This window comes from Phocoena sinus, chromosome 15 (genome assembly GCF_008692025.1).
Source record: "Phocoena sinus isolate mPhoSin1 chromosome 15, mPhoSin1.pri, whole genome shotgun sequence".
NCBI classification, from domain to species: domain Eukaryota; kingdom Metazoa; phylum Chordata; class Mammalia; order Artiodactyla; family Phocoenidae; genus Phocoena; species Phocoena sinus.
The window spans coordinates 84,325,279-84,340,138 of record NC_045777.1 but is presented as its reverse complement, the minus strand read 5'-3'; the positions used below and the strand labels follow the sequence as shown (position 1 = coordinate 84,340,138).

At 60.0% G+C, this 14,860-nt stretch overlaps 1 protein-coding gene and 1 long non-coding RNA gene across 7 annotated transcripts; one reads left to right on the top strand and one right to left on the bottom strand.

The window, feature by feature from the left end:
* Window positions 1-1,204: 1,204 nt before the first annotated feature.
* ACTB (actin beta) lies at window positions 1,205-4,653 on the bottom strand. Of its 6 annotated transcripts, none has more exons than XM_032603887.1 (7): window positions 4,522-4,653; window positions 3,676-3,804; window positions 3,302-3,541; window positions 2,413-2,851; window positions 2,146-2,327; window positions 1,794-1,984; window positions 1,205-1,690 (listed from the first exon to the last, which is right to left on the bottom strand). In XM_032603887.1, the coding sequence occupies exons 2-6, from the start codon at window positions 3,796-3,798 to the stop codon at window positions 1,841-1,843; spliced, it is 1,128 nt and encodes a 375-aa protein (XP_032459778.1). In that variant the 5' UTR covers window positions 3,799-3,804; window positions 4,522-4,653; the 3' UTR covers window positions 1,205-1,690; window positions 1,794-1,840. The 6 variants fall into 6 exon arrangements, with proteins under 6 accessions (XP_032459778.1, XP_032459779.1, XP_032459780.1 ...); XM_032603888.1 differs by having other exon boundaries at window positions 1,887-1,984; XM_032603889.1 differs by lacking the exon at window positions 1,794-1,984 and having other exon boundaries at window positions 1,205-1,656; window positions 2,142-2,327.
* Window positions 4,654-11,036: 6,383 nt separating this feature from the next.
* Window positions 11,037-14,606, top strand: LOC116739536. The gene is made up of 2 exons (XR_004345615.1): window positions 11,037-12,249; window positions 13,442-14,606. It is a non-coding gene; the product is annotated as an uncharacterized LOC116739536 (long non-coding RNA).
* The last annotated feature ends 254 nt before the right edge of the window (window positions 14,607-14,860 follow it).

Genomic DNA, 14,860 nt, shown 5'->3' with positions numbered 1-14,860 from the left:
AGGGACTTCCCTTCCTGGTTCGCAGGCCTCTAAGACTGCACAGGATCAGGGCGAAGGATCCTCAGTGCTCTTCCTCTGGGCCCGGTGATAGAGGGCAACGCCCTGGGGAACAGAACACCTTCCAGATATCACATTCTGCACCCACCATGCTGTGTCATGTACTGACCTAGGAAAATCTGCCCAGGTTAGCCCAGGGACCGTGGGCTCCCCTTTGGTTTTTGAAGCCACCAGGAGGTCGAACAGCCCTCTTCCCACCACACACCCCCAAGGTGCTGCGCAAAAGGTGCCCGAGGGTCTGCACTGTCCCTAAGATGGGAGGCAGTGGGTCGCCCCATCCTCACAGGCCACAGCTCCCACCGTCCCCAGCGGAGCCCTGGGGAAGCCCCAGGTTCATGGAGGGGAGAGGGTCCCCCAAGGCCTCAAATCTGGACTGACTTGGGGGCCAGTTTCCGTATCTCACTCCCTCTGGCAGTGTGGGAGAGGCCTCACCCACTTTCCCTCCATGTCAACCACAGCTTCTAGCAGAGTGGAGGCCAGCCAGGCTTGGGAGAAGAGTCCCAAACTGACCACAACCCCCAGGCTGCTTCCCCCTGGGCCAGATCTGCACTTGAAACTGGGCACCAAGAATAAAGGATGACGTCTACCCTCCGGGTCAGAAGGATGCAGGCCTCAAGCCATAACCCCCCCCTTCCCCCGCCAGAACCAACTAAGGCCATCTCTGCCGACCCGCATCCCCTCGCCCACAGGCCTCGGATGGGTGGCGCTGTCCCTTCCATGGGGGTCACTCCAGGTGAGTGGGCAGGTGTTAAATTTGAGGCCCCGCCCTCAACCTCAGAGCCCCTGGTTCTCCGCAGGTACTGAAGGGAAGGCAAGGACAAAGCCTGTGGTCTGGGAGACCCCACTATCCCAAGAGAACAGTGAGGAAGCGGCACCCACAGAGACGAAGGTCCCCACCCAGTTCTACGAGGTGGGTACAGGGACCACACCTCCCTAGCTCCCCACTCTCCCAGCATCTGGACCTCAGAACCCAGCGAGAAATCGAGGGGAACAAGGGCCAGGCGGGGAATTCACTTAAACAGGATTACAGGCCAGAATCCCTAATTCCTCCCACATAACCCAATCCCAGACCCTTCAGGGTGAGAGGCACCTCAAAGCACCCCCAGCGACCCAGCCTTCTCCCCAACATCCAACGCCAGCCACAAGCCACGTGTATAAGGTGTGCACTTTATTGAACTGGTCTCAAGTCAGTGTACAGGTAAGCCCTGGCTACCTCCGCACCTCAACCCGCTCCCAGGGGGACCAAAAGCCTTCACACATCTCAAGATGGGGGACAAAAAGGGGGGCCACGATGGCTGACCATTCAAAATAAAACAAACAAAAAGAACAAGTATTAAGGCAAAGATTAAAAAAAAAATTTGGAGTACATAATTTACACAAAAGCAATGCTATCACCCTCCCCTATGTGGACTCGGGCGAGGACTGGCCCTTCTCCTAAGGGAGAAGTGGGGCGGCTTTTGGGAAGGCAAGGGACTTCCTGTAACGATGCATCTCATGATATTTGGAATGACTATTTAAAAAAAAAAACAAAAAAAAAAAACAATGTACAATCAAAGTCCTCGGCCACATTGTAGAACTCGGGATGCTCCATCCAACCGACTGCTGTCACCTTCACCGTTCCAGTTTTTAAATCCTGAGTCAAGCGCAAAAAAAAAAAAAAAAAAAATCAAAAAAGACCAAAAAAAAAAAACAAAAAACCAAATAAAGCCATGCCAATCTCATCTCGTTTTCTGCACAAGTTAGGTTTTGTCGAGAAAAGGGTGTGACGCAACTAAGAGTCCGCCTAGAAGCACTTGCGGTGGACGATGGAGGGGCCAGACTCGTCGTACTCCTGCTTGCTGATCCACATCTGCTGGAAGGTGGACAGCGAGGCCAGGATGGAGCCGCCGATCCACACGGAGTACTTGCGCTCAGGGGGAGCGATGATCTGGGGAGAGAAAGGCACAGTAAGGGCTCTGGCGGTCCCAGCCCTGGTATATACCAGGGGCCTACAGCAAGGCAGCTGGCCTTGACGACCACCACGCTCACCTGCACCAAAGCCACATCTCACCCCCCAAGTGCCCAGGCCGGCTCAGGCCAGGCACTCACCTTGATCTTCATCGTGCTGGGAGCCAGGGCGGTGATCTCCTTCTGCATCCTGTCGGCGATGCCTGGGTACATGGTGGTCCCGCCAGACAGCACCGTGTTGGCATAGAGGTCCTTGCGGATGTCGACGTCACACTTCATGATGGAATTGAAGGTAGTTTCGTGGATGCCACAAGATTCCATGCCTGAGGAGAAAGAGAAGCCAGACTTAACTTCCAGTGTGGCCAGAGTGACCCTCGTGCGGGGCGGGCATGAGACCTCCTGACTCACCCAGGAAGGAAGGCTGGAAGAGAGCCTCAGGGCAGCGGAACCGCTCGTTGCCAATGGTGATGACCTGACCATCGGGCAGCTCGTAGCTCTTCTCCAGGGAGGAGCTGGAGGCCGCGGTGGCCATCTCCTGCTCGAAGTCCAGGGCGACGTAGCAGAGCTTCTCCTTGATGTCACGTACGATTTCCCGCTCGGCCGTGGTGGTGAAGCTGTAGCCACGCTCCGTGAGGATCTTCATGAGGTAGTCCGTCAGGTCCCGGCCAGCCAGGTCCAGACGCAGGATGGCATGGGGGAGGGCGTACCCCTCGTAGATAGGCACCGTGTGGGTGACCCCATCACCGGAGTCCATCACGATGCCAGTGGTGCGGCCAGAGGCGTACAAGGACAGCACAGCCTGGATGGCCACGTACATGGCTGGGGTGTTGAAGGTCTCGAACATGATCTGCACGGAGAGACGGACCATGTCACACTTGGGAAGCCACCGGGAGCAGTGAGGCCAGACTGGGAACATGCAAAGAGTGCAAGGAACATGACTAAGTGTGCTGGGGCTCCCAGGACGGGGATTCACTTCAGACCTATTGTGCACCTACTGAATACACACTCCAAGACCACTTTACAGCGGCCTCGTCAGCTTTGTCACACGAGCCAGTGTTAGTACCTACACCCACAGCACTTTATGCTTTCAACACCTAGTCAGAAAAGCAAACACGAGAAAAAGATTCCATCTGGGAAAAAGCAAATAGAACCTGCAGAGTTCCAAAGGAGACTCAGGTCAGAGAAGAAAGTCCTAGGAAAATGGCAGAAGAAAGAACAAGTGAGAAAGGGCGTGACAAAGAAGGGCAAGAAACGGGGTGCGGGGGTGGCGCCCAGGCGAGGCCGGCGGGCCACTGACCTGGGTCATCTTCTCACGGTTGGCCTTGGGGTTCAGAGGGGCCTCGGTCAGCAGAACGGGGTGCTCCTCGGGGGCCACACGCAGCTCGTTGTAGAAGGTGTGGTGCCAGATCTTCTCCATGTCGTCCCAGTTGGTGACGATGCCGTGCTCGATGGGGTACTTGAGGGTCAGGATGCCTCTCTTGCTCTGGGCCTCGTCGCCCACATAGGAGTCCTTCTGCCCCATGCCCACCATCACGCCCTGCGGAGGGAGGAGCAAGGCGCCTTCAGCTCAGGCACTGCCCCACCGACCCTCACCCAGAAAACCGAAGGCCTCCCCCTGCTCCCGAGAGGGGAGCCCCACCCACCAAGTCAGACCCGAGGCGGGCGCCTTACCTGGTGCCGGGGGCGCCCCACGATGGAAGGGAAGACGGCCCGGGGAGCATCGTCACCCGCGAAGCCGGCCTTGCACATGCCGGAGCCGTTGTCGACCACGAGCGCAGCAATATCGTCATCCATGGCAAACTGCGGGGAGAACAGGACCATGAGCCGTGCGGCCGCCCCCGCCCTACCCACTTCCGGCGCACCGCGCCTTCGAGCCGCCAGGGGGCGCCGGCGCGCGCCCAGATTGGGGACAAAGAAAGCCGGCCGGCCGCGTTATTACCATAAAAGGCAAACGCGGGTTGGAGGCGGCCCCGCGGCTCGCGGCAGGAAGCCAGGCCTCCGCCCCCCTACACCGGGCGCCGGCCCCGCCCCGCCCAAAAAGCACCACCCGGCGAACGCTCAGCAGCCACACCCGCGGGAGCCGGCGGCGCAAGGAAGTGCGCGCAGGCGCTCTCGCGCCGCGGCGACCCCACCCCTTCCGGCCGGCCGCCCCGCCCTCGCTTCCCGAGCCTAACGCGCACACGCACGCGCACTGGTGTCCCCAGCCCCCACCCGGCCCTACTGCCCCGCCGCGCCCACCCACCCTCGCGCCTCGCCGCCTCGCCACCTCGCTGCCCCGCTGCCCCGCTGCCCCGCCGTCCCGCCGGCGGAGCGAGCCGCCCGCTCGGACAAAGACGCGCGGTCCCAACGGAAACATTCTGGGAGCGCGCCGCGAGCGCAGCTCCGGCCCCGAGCGAGGAGCGCATGAGTCCACTCCCCGCAGCCGAGAGGCCGTCCACGGGGCCGGGATCGCGCGCTGCCTGCCCGGAGGAGGCGCGGGCCCAGAGCATTAGCGGCCCGGCCGGCACGGGGCCCTACCTGGTAGCGGTGTAGACCGGCGGCGAAGGCGGAGCGGCGAGGGCGAGGGGCCTGTGGTGGCGGAGTGGACGCGGTCTCGACTGTGGCTGCGCGTCGCGCCGCCGGGTTTTATAGGGCGCCGCCGCGGCCGCTCGAGCCATAAAAGGCAACTTTCGAAACGGCCAGCGCTGATTGGCCCCGCGCCGCTCACTCACCGGCCTCGCCGCACAGTGCAGCATTTTTTTACCCCCTCTCCCCTCCTTTTGCAAAAAAAAAAAAAAGAGAGAGAGAGATGGACTGGTGGAGAGCGAGAGCGAGATTGAGGAAGAGGAGGGAGAGAGAGAGTTTTGGCTTTGGGTGCTGGGCCCGCGGGTCGTAGGGTGCGAGCCCCGGGCCGCCGCCCAGCTGAGCAGTGCCCGGTCTGGCCCCGCGTGGCCAGGCCTGCACCCGGCCTGCCTGTCTCTCCGGGTCCCCCCACCCCGGGACCCTCCGGGTGTGGATGCCCCAGAGCAGTGAGCGACCCGGTGGGCAAGGGTCAGCACAGATGCGAGGGTGCCTGGTTGCTGTGGGCGCATACTTAAGGAACAATTGGGGAGAGAGGGGTGGGCAGCGAGTCATCCCCCTTGTCCACATTAGCTCCACTGCCCAGAAAGCCTGGATTACAGGGGGCCTCTGACTGGGGGTGCCGAGCTTGCTGAGTGGGGGTCTCCGTTTGCTATGGGGGCACATTACTACTCAAGAGACCTGGGACTGAGGCCTATGGTGTTTCATGGGGGAGTCAGGGGGGCTGGTGGCCATTTAACAGGGGCTTCAAGACCACAGTCCCCAGGGACAGGGCAGCCCCCCCACCCCCCCCAGGGGCCAGCGGCTAGAAGTTCCCTGTGAGAAGGGCTCCAAACATCCCCTGCTGCAGACCTGGGGAGTGGTGGGCTCTGTAGAGCAGAGAAACTGTTCCCATGGAGCTGGGCTGCCTCGGAGCTGCCTGGTCACACCCAGCCAAGGCCAAGCCTGGGCTGATAGCCGGCAACCCGGGCAGCTGCCAACCACTGCTGGGCGCAGGCAGGCAGGGCCATTTGTCACAGCTCTGGGGCCTGGGCCCCAGCGTCCATCGTCTGTCTGTCATGTGCAGCCCACAGCTGAACTGCCCTCCTGGACCATCTGGAGGCCACCAAGGACTGGGGAAGGACACATAATGTGCCAGAGAGGAGTGAGGGTGAGGGGTGGAGCGGCAGTGACAGTAGCTGAAGGCCAGCTGCCCTCAGAGGAAACCCTCCCACTGCACCTGCTCCTGCCCTGGGTCTCTCCACCAAACCCTGGGGCAGACCTGGGTGCCCCACAGTGTTCTGGGTGGTTCCCTGCTCTGAGAAGTGTCAGGCCGGCAGGGAGAGCCTGCCACCCAGAGGGTGGCCGACAGTAGTCACTGTGTGGTAAAAGGAAACCCGGAGGCCATGGAACCCCCAGAGGGGAATCTGGCCCAACCTGGAGGAGCACGCATCCATCTTCTCAGAGGTGGTGACGAGCTGAATTTTCACACAAGGGAAAACGGGAAGGGTGGTCCGGGTAGGGGCCCTGGCCTGTTGCCCGTGGTCTGTGTCCAGGCACCCCAGGTCTGCCCAGGTCTTTGCTACACATAGTAGGTGCTCACTGAGCGTGTGTTGAAACCAGCAAAAGATTCGTCCATATATGGAGGTGGAATCTGGCCAGGGCAGAGGCAGCGTGGTCCAGCCCACTGCAGGAGGCTAGTGCTGGCAGGGCTCTTTGAAGGCTGCAGAGGCCACAAACAGGTAGAAAGGGTGACCGTCTCCCAGCGCACAGCAGAGCCCACGGGCTCAGAGCCACCTGCCAGCGGAATTCCCAGGGATCTGCTCTCGGTGGCTCCCCCAGCCCCGCCCCGGGCCTGGGCAAATGTTCCCAGCCCGTCCACTCCCTGCTTCCCAGGGGCCGGACTGCCCTGTCCCTGGCCTTGTGTGTCTCATTCACGGGCGTCCAGCCAGCCACCCTGGGACCTGCCAACCCTGTGATTCAGGAGCTGTGGTGGGGGGTTGGGGGGTGGGGGGTGACCCTCTTTGCTGCCGGCTGATGAGGGCTGCTCCGGGCTGTTCACTGAGCCTGGTGGGTGCCGGACAGATTGGGACCAGGGCTGCAGACCAAGGCGTGGGAGACTCTGGTGGCTCCGGGCAGCTACATGGGATGGAGAGCAAGGCTGGTCCCCAAGCAGGACCTGTGCTGCCACCTCGCTGCTTCTCAACCAGGGGCTGGCCAAGGGGTAGAAGCACCGAGCTCAGGCTGCACTACTCCCGGCCCTCTGTCTGCGGCAGCTGGGAGTCTCCTATGCATCCTTCAAGGCCCATCCCAGAAGGCCCCTACTTGAGGGAGCCCTTTGGCATCTGCAGCATACCCCCCCTCCCCCCAAAGACCACTGCACAGGGCCGGCACTTATAACAGGGCTTCCCCGACCAGACTCTGAGCCCTTTCGGGTCTCTGGCCCATCCACCTCCACCCACCATGCCCTCCCCAGGGCTCTGATCTGTTGAATGAATAAGTGACCGCTTGGGCGTCCTAGGCCCTGAGAAAGGACCCTGGGAAGGTGGAGGGGTGGGGGGTGGGGGCCGCAGGCCTAGCGGGAGAGAAGGAGCTGAAGAGAGACAGCGGCCAGAGGAGGAAAAGAGGAAGTGGAGGGGACAGAGGAAGAGGGAGGAGACCTCCGGAGAGGAAGTGAACAGGTTCTTTGCCGTTGCAGGGAGTTTTCAGAGCTGTCACTGGGGCAGGCACACAGCCCCCGGGGCCCTTAGCCGGCTCAGCCAATGGGGACTTCACTTGCCTTTCTGGTGCTTTTTTTTTTCCTCATGCGGTTCCCCTCCCTGAGAGGCCTCCAGGCCAGGCGACCTTTACAGCCCATAGCAAAGGACCACTCCCCGCCTTCCTCCAGAACTGGCCACCCGGCCGCCTTGCTCTGGGTGTTCGGGCCCCACTGCTGCCCTGACCCACGGGGAAACCAAGCTCCATTTTTCAGAGGAAGAAACTGAGGCAGGACAGAGAAGGGGAGACCTTAGGAAGACCTTAGACTGTTGGCTCCAGGAGGGCAGAGCCCCTGCGCACTGTGGGTCCTCAGTGAGGAGCAACTGATGGGCGGCATTCTAGCAAATACACCTCTTGCTACAGATGAGGAAACTGAGGCCAGGCTGGAAGAGGGCTTGGAGTCCGGTGTGAGGGATTCCAGGTGTAGGGCCTGGAGGCCTCTCACTGCCTCTGCAGTGTCCCCTGCAGTGTCCTCAGGGACTGGGACCAAAGGCTGTTCCAAAGTCTAAATTCTTGGGTCCCACCTCTGTCCTCAGTGCTTATCTCCTGAGGCCCAGAGAAGACAGCCACTGGCCCTTGGTTACACAACAGGGGGTCCTGAGCCCCAGGCCTGTACGCTGTCACCACCTCTTTCCCCTGCCCTCGTCCCCTGCTCCCAGGATGGTCTCAAGAGGCAATTCTGGACTTCTGGATTCCTAAGGTCCTGGGAGGGACTGGGCTTGGGGTGCCTTTGCCTCCAGGGTCAGCTCTGGGCTGCCGCCTCCAGGAAGTCGGCTATGACTTCCTCCCTCCTCTACCATAACAACAGTAAGCTTTCCTGCGCAGAGAGGGGAACTGACCCAGTCAGGATTACACAGCAAGAGCACAGGCAGGAGCTCAACATCCTGGATCACACTGCTCCTGCATTCCACACACCAGCACCGACCAGCCAGACGTGCTTCCAGAGAAGAAGAGCACCAGACAACACACGGAATAAAGCAGGTGTGATCCCTGAGACAGACCTCAAACGAGAGAGCCAAAGAGAACAAGTGCTGATGCCCAAGAAGGAAAGCAGCGGATTTTCTCGGGAAGGAGGGAGTCAGGGAAGGCCCTCTGAGGAGGTGCCCAGCCAGCTGAAGGGGGCCCCGGAGGGAAGGATGGGCTGGGCCCTGTGTGCTCTCCTGGGCGTCAGCCAGGGCCTTGGTTCCCATCCTGGCCTGGCCTCTAGCCAGAGTCTCTCCCAGGGCTGTCACTGGGCAGCCTCCAGCCCCTCAGCCTGCCCTGGGCCTCCTGTCCTCCCTGACAGAGCTATCCGCCCGAGGGGGATCCCTGCCCCGGAGAAACTGGGAACTTCCAACACTTCTTGGGAGTGTTTTTAAAAATCCTTAAAAACTACCCTCTCTCTTCCTGTCCCCCAGGGCACCCAGAGAAACGCCACCCTCCTGGGGAGTTCCCAGCCTTGCTTATTTGATTGAGTTTTTCAGAAATAGACGTAAGTTTCCCTGGGCTTCCCCCACTACACACACCCAGCTGAGCCCTTCTGCTGGTCCCTGGAGCCTTCAGCTGGGAGGGCTAGTTGTCTCCATTCTCCAGATGAGAACCGAGGTGACCCAGGCAGACCCTGAGTGCTGAGAGGCAGAGGCCCCTTGGGGTGACAGCCGTCCAGACAGACTGGGGGCATCTGGCCTCATGCCCCCTGCCCCAGTTGTGGTCCCAGGAGGCCTTTGAGGTCCACTTCTCACCTGGGCCCACCTCAGCCCACCGGGAGTGGGTGGTGACCTGCTCCGAGTCATCTGGCAACCAAGACATCCCTCAGATGCCAGGTTCCTCTGGTTCCCCAGACAGAGGCCTGAGAAGCTGGGGGACAGGTTGGACCACGTGGGGTGGGGTCAGCAGCAATTTCAAGTTCAGGCCAAGCAGGGTTCTGGAGCTCCTGGGCCTGACGCCCCAGAGTGTTGGCAAACATGCCCATGGGAATGGCACAGACAGGAGGCCACGGGGACCCTGCGCCTCAGGCCTCTGTCCCCGGGCTGTGAAAAGGGGCAGGGGGGCGTCTGGCCCCAGGGGGACCAGAAGCAGTCAGTGACGTGGGCTCTCCCATCCCAGGCGCCTGGGGCCACTGGTGGGGGCTCAGCCCCTTCCTGGCTGGGTGGCCTTGTTCCGGCTCCCTTCCTGGCTGGGCCAGGGGCTCCGAAATGCCCTAGGAGCTGGGGGAGCAGTGGTACAGCTCCCCAGCTGGAGGGGCCGGAGGAAGTGAAAGGGGAACAGGAAGGGGGAAGGGAGGTGCTGGGAAAGTGCAGGCGGGTGGGTGGGGCCGAGGTGACTCAGGAGCCTCAGGCTCACCTACCTCAGGGCGAAGCCCGCATCCTCAGCGGCATCCGCGACAGGACAGGGAAGGCAGAGTCCCCAAGGGCCCGCCGAAGCAGAGCCAGACCCGCCTGCGCACACAGAAAGCTCACCGCGCCCCTGCCGGCCAAGCAGGAATCTCCCCATTTCTCAGAGGAGCCAGCTGAGATCAGTGAGAGGGAGAATCAATTACTGATTACCGGAACCCAGGAGTCTGGGCTGGAGCAGCGCAAAGGCCCACAGCCAGTCTCGAGGGGGCCCCCTGAGTCCCTGAGCCTCCAGGGGACTGCTGTCCTCAGGTGGGCAAACCGAGGCTCAGGGTGGTCAGTGGGCAGCGCAGAGGGGGCTCCCTGCTTGGCCGTGGGGCGCACCTGGGGCCCCCCGTGGGGCCCTCCTCAGCTAGCGCTGGCTCCTCCAGCCTGGGGCCTGGGGCCCATCCAAGTGGAAACCCAATCGGCTGGGCCGCGCAGCCGTGTAACCAGGCCCTCCTCGGCCAGAAATCTCAGCCTCCGGCTGGGCTGGCCAGGAACCTGAGCCGGCCCCATGGCCTGAGCTTCCTGATGTCTCCCCTACGCCCAGCCCTGTGCCAGCTGCCGGGGAGACGGGGGACCAGCCCCTCCCCTTGGCCTGCACTGTCCACTGGGACACAGTCCTGAACCCTGTTCCCTCCGCTTTCCAGGTCCCCAGTGAGTAATTTGGGCTGTCTGAGTCATCCGGGCTGCTGAGACCCCTAGCACTGGGGGCACACAGGTGCACCTGAGGACACGTGTGCCCACGCCTATGACCCAGAACACGTAGTGGCCAGGCTGGGGCGTTGGTCCAGACCCAGGTAGGACTCAGCGATAAACCCACTGTGCACAGGGCCAGGGGGCTGCATGCTGTGCCCTCTTAGCTAAGCCAGAGCGAAGGGAGCCCCAGAGCAGCTGGGGACCCCAGGAAAGAACATAGCACCCTCTTCCCGCCGCGAGGCCCCACAGAACGGTCAGCTCAGCGTCCCGTCTTTTGGGGACCTTGGTCTTTCCTTTTCTGATCCACTTTCAGGCTCTGTGTTAAGTAGGACTCAGTTCTATCCCTCACCCCTGGATGTCCTCGGAAAGGGACTCGGCACCCCTGAGCCCACCAGGGGCAGCAGGACCGAGTGTGGATCGTGCCATCTGAGTGGGCCTTCCTGACCTTTCAGGGGCTTGTCACAGACAGCCTGGAAGGTGACCATCACCGGCCTACTTACCAAAGGGGAAACCAAGGCCCAGAGATGGGCAGAGTCTCACCCAGCATCACACAGCACATGGGGCAAGCCAGAGCCCAGGCCTGGAGGGCTGGGGCTTCGCATTTTGTATGCTGCCAGGATGGCGAGGAGGATGCTAAGTTTTCTGCCAGGAGTACCAGGCTGGTCTGTCCAGGATGGGTACAGGATCCCGCTCGGCCAAGATGGCTCTAAAGCCGACCTGCTGAGACAGCCCAGAAGCCGTGCAAGACCTACTCCTTCTGGCAGGAAGCACACACCGTCCTGGTGGTCCAGGTCTGGCCAAACGCAGCCCTGCTGACGTGCACCTGACGAGGATGAGGGCCTGGTCCCTCATCCCTCCCTGAGTCAGAAGGACTCCAGGTCCCTCAAAGGCCCTGGCTCGGGGCCTCCTGTCTACCCCTAGTTGCTCCCTCTCTGTGGGTGGGGGGACCCTGGAGGGCAGGGCCCAGGCTGGGTCATCCTGGCTCCCAGACACGTAGGCAGGGGACTGCAGAAGTGGGTGGAAAGTTCTGTGTCCAGCTCTGAAATCTCCGCTCTGGGGACAGAGCTGAGCAGGTTGTGTGTTGGCAGCCTCGGCAAACTCACTCATCTACATCGCAGAGCTGTAGGGAGGGGACAGGTGAGCCAACAGACACGTTGGAGCTGGGCCTGCTCGGAGCCAGTACAGGGTGGCCATTGCTGGCGACTTGGGCCAGGCGTACTGTGTCTCTGTGACACGAAGGCCATGTACCGCGCCTGGTCCGTCCCAGGCTTACTGGGGGGCTGCAGGAAGGGCGGGGGCTCCAACAGGGGACATGTGTGCGCATGTGTAGCGCTGTGCCTCTCCCTGGTCTCCGGGCCTGTCACACACAGAGCAGGGCCCAAGAGGGGTGGGTTGTGGGGAGGAGGGAGCCTTCATCTCCTTCTGGATTGTTCTTCCACCAGAGAGTACCGGTATAGCCTTTGGGCAAGAAAGAGAGGGGAAAGGCAGGGAGGGGAATGAGAAAAAGACCTGAAGGGGCATTTTATTTATTTATATTTTTTTAGCCATGCCACAAGGCTTGTGGGATCTCAGTTCCCCGACTAGGGATTGAACCCAGGCCACGGCAGTGAAAGTGCGGGGTCCTAACCGCTAGACCACCAGAGAATTCCCACGAAGGGGTATTTCAAACAAGAGGCCACCCAAATCTCCACATCGCCAGGAAAGATAAAAAGAGTGTTGACATCACGGGTCATCCGGGAGATGCAAATGCAAACCACAGTGAGATCCCACTTCACACGCAAGAACAGATTCTCTATGATCTGTGTGCAGAAGTCAGGCCAACGGTGCCCTTTGGGGAGGACCGACTGGAAAGGATGTGACGGAGTGACCTGCACATGTCTCTTGATCTGGGTGCTGGGTACGTGTGAGTGTTCAGTTTGTGGCAATTCAAGTAGCTGCACGATGATAATGTGCGTACTTGCCTAGACGGCAGCTAGTTTGGGAGTGTGGCTGCCCGTCCCCCCCACCCCCACCCCCCGCTCCCGCCAGCCTCACTCTACACTCCAGACATGCTGGCCTCTAGCCCTTAGAGCACCAAATTCCCGCCTGCCTCAGGGCCTTTGCACTTGCTGTTCTGTCTGTCTATAATGGACCCTTCTTCCCACACACATCCTTTCTGCTTCTTTAAGTTCTGCTTATCCTTTAGGGCTCGGTGTAAACATCACCTGGTCCAGGGGGATCCCTAGACAAGGGCAGGGTTCTCCTGGGTCCTGCACTTCTCTGTCATGCTCGTCACAGCCGATTATTCGGTGTATCTGTGTGATCATAGGTTTATTCTCTCCCTCCATGCTGCAAAGGCAGGGACCACATTTGTTTTGATCACTGTGGGATCCCCATCTCAGGGTGTATAGTCAGTACAGTTTTGGGCTTCTTTTTTTTTTCTTTTTTTGGGTCTCCATTGCTGCGTGCGGGCATTCTCTAGTTGCGGTGAGCGGGGGCTACTCTTCGTTGCAGTGCATGGGCTTCTCACTGCGGGGGCTTCTCTTGTTGTGGCGCATGGGCTCTAGGTGCGTGGGCTTCAGTAGTTGCGGCACACAGGCTCAGTAGTTGTGGCTCGCAGGCTCTAGAGCGCAGGCTCAGTAGTTGTGGCGCAAGGGCATAGTTGCTCCGCGGCACGTGGGATCTTCCTGGACCAGGGCTCAAGCCCATGTCCCCTGCATTGGCAGCTGGATTCTTAACCACTGCTCTACCAGGGAAACCCCAGCTTTGGGCGTCTATCTTCAGATGGAAGAAAGGAAGGGAGGAAGGGAAGATGGATGGATCCAGTTCTCTACAGAAGGGACAGAGGTCGCAGGAATGGATGTACTGGCTCTCAAGGGTGTGAACACCCTGTGCCAGGAGGGTGTGGGCACAGCCCTAGCAGGAATGATGTCCCAGGACTGCCAAAGCTGATGAGGAACAGGCCTGGGGAGGAAGGGGTTTGGCCAGCTCAGGGCTCACACCTTCCAGCGGATGTTGACGGGAGGGGTGTATGGGAGGCTGGGTGTCACAAGAAGTCCTCAGGTCTCTGGGCTGCAGCTGACTCACCCAGTGTCTGATATCACTCACAGGTCAGACTTGAGCCTTGTTCTCCGGAAGTCTCCAGGGAAAACAACTGTTTGATATCCTGAACGTGTGAGGAGCTGAACTGGAGGAAGAGCAACCCAGCCCAAGTATCAAGCAAGGCTTTCCACAGGAGGGGTCTTTTTGGCTGGGCTTTGAAGTATGAATAGGAGTTCACAAAGGAGACAATTTAGAGGGGGCTCGACAGAAGGTATGTTGGGAGAACTGCAAATATCTGATGTGGCTGGGAACTTTGGAAATTGAGTCCATAGAAACCTTAATGGGGAGATCTGGACTCAACACCATTTTTGTTCTGGCCAACACTCAGTAGAGTACATGGAGGCCCCATCTGAGAAAGACCCCAACTGGGTGAGCAGGACTGGGGTGGGCATGGGGTTCGTGGAGCGCTCTTAGCACAGCTCAGTGGGGGCTGTGAGTCCTTACCCCTTGGAAGGAATGTACTGGGCCTTGAATTCAGGTCCCATTGTACAGGTGGGGAGACTGAGGTAGGCAGGGTCAGAGCTAGGCTCGAATAGCTGGGTTAAGCTTGGGTTCTGGAGCCCATAAGGGCAAGAAACGGGCCCTCCTGGAAGTTGGACACCCTGCAGACGCAAGTTTACGGGGCCAGCCTCTGGGGTCCAGCGCTGGGGGTACCATGACACTCACCAATGAACTGGCTGGAAACAAGGAACTAGAACTCTGCAACAGGCGACAGCTGCAGGGCCTCTGTGCTGCCCTCCCCCAAAGCTGTCAGGTACCCCTTCCTCTCCTAGTCAGCCTCAACCTTGGCCCAGAGAAGGAAAGCAAGATGCAGGGCCACACAGCAAGAATGTAGCCTTGGAACTCAGCCAGGAGGTGGGAAAGTGCTTCCTAGGTCTGGAGATTTGCTGGCGCCCAGGATGCCTGGGGTGGGTGTGTTCTCAGAGGACTGGCATGAACTCAGGAGCTGGGACTTTGTCCGCAATTGTAATGGGGAGCTATAGAGGGTGGGGGAGCGGGAGAGGGGAGGGCCATGTCTGATGTTTCAGCAGATGGCTCTACATTATGAAAGGGCCCAGGAGGCTCCAAAACAAACTCTGTAGCCTCAGATTTCAGATTTCTGTCTGTCCCTGGCCAAGGAGAAGTTTGTATTAGAAATACTAGCGCTATACAAATAATTATAATAATAGTAATGAGAATAATAACCTATGTGTGATACTCTTTCATTTTTCTGATGTTCTATGATTTGATTTTATCCCATGGCAACCCCAAGAGGCAGGAAGGGCAGCTTTCATCATGACGTTTTAAGTTGTGGGTAGCAAAGCTGACAGTCGAGGTTGGGGACCTGCCTGGGGTATGGGGAGCATGCAGCTCACTCACGTTCATGCAGGGCCACGCTTACCTGGAGGAGGTGAGGTGGTGAGCCCCCAGCTGGGACCGACTGTCGC

Coding starts and splice junctions, on each gene's coding strand:
- ACTB (XM_032603885.1), bottom strand. CDS start 4,360: ATGTTTCCGTTGGGACCGCGCGTCTTTGTCCGAGCGGGCGGCTCGCTC. Junction 2,852..3,301: donor ACCGTGAGAAGATGACCCAG/GTCAGTGGCCCG, acceptor CTCTCCGTGCAG/ATCATGTTCGAGACCTTCAA. Junction 2,328..2,412: donor CTTCCAGCCTTCCTTCCTGG/GTGAGTCAGGAG, acceptor CTTTCTCCTCAG/GCATGGAATCTTGTGGCATC.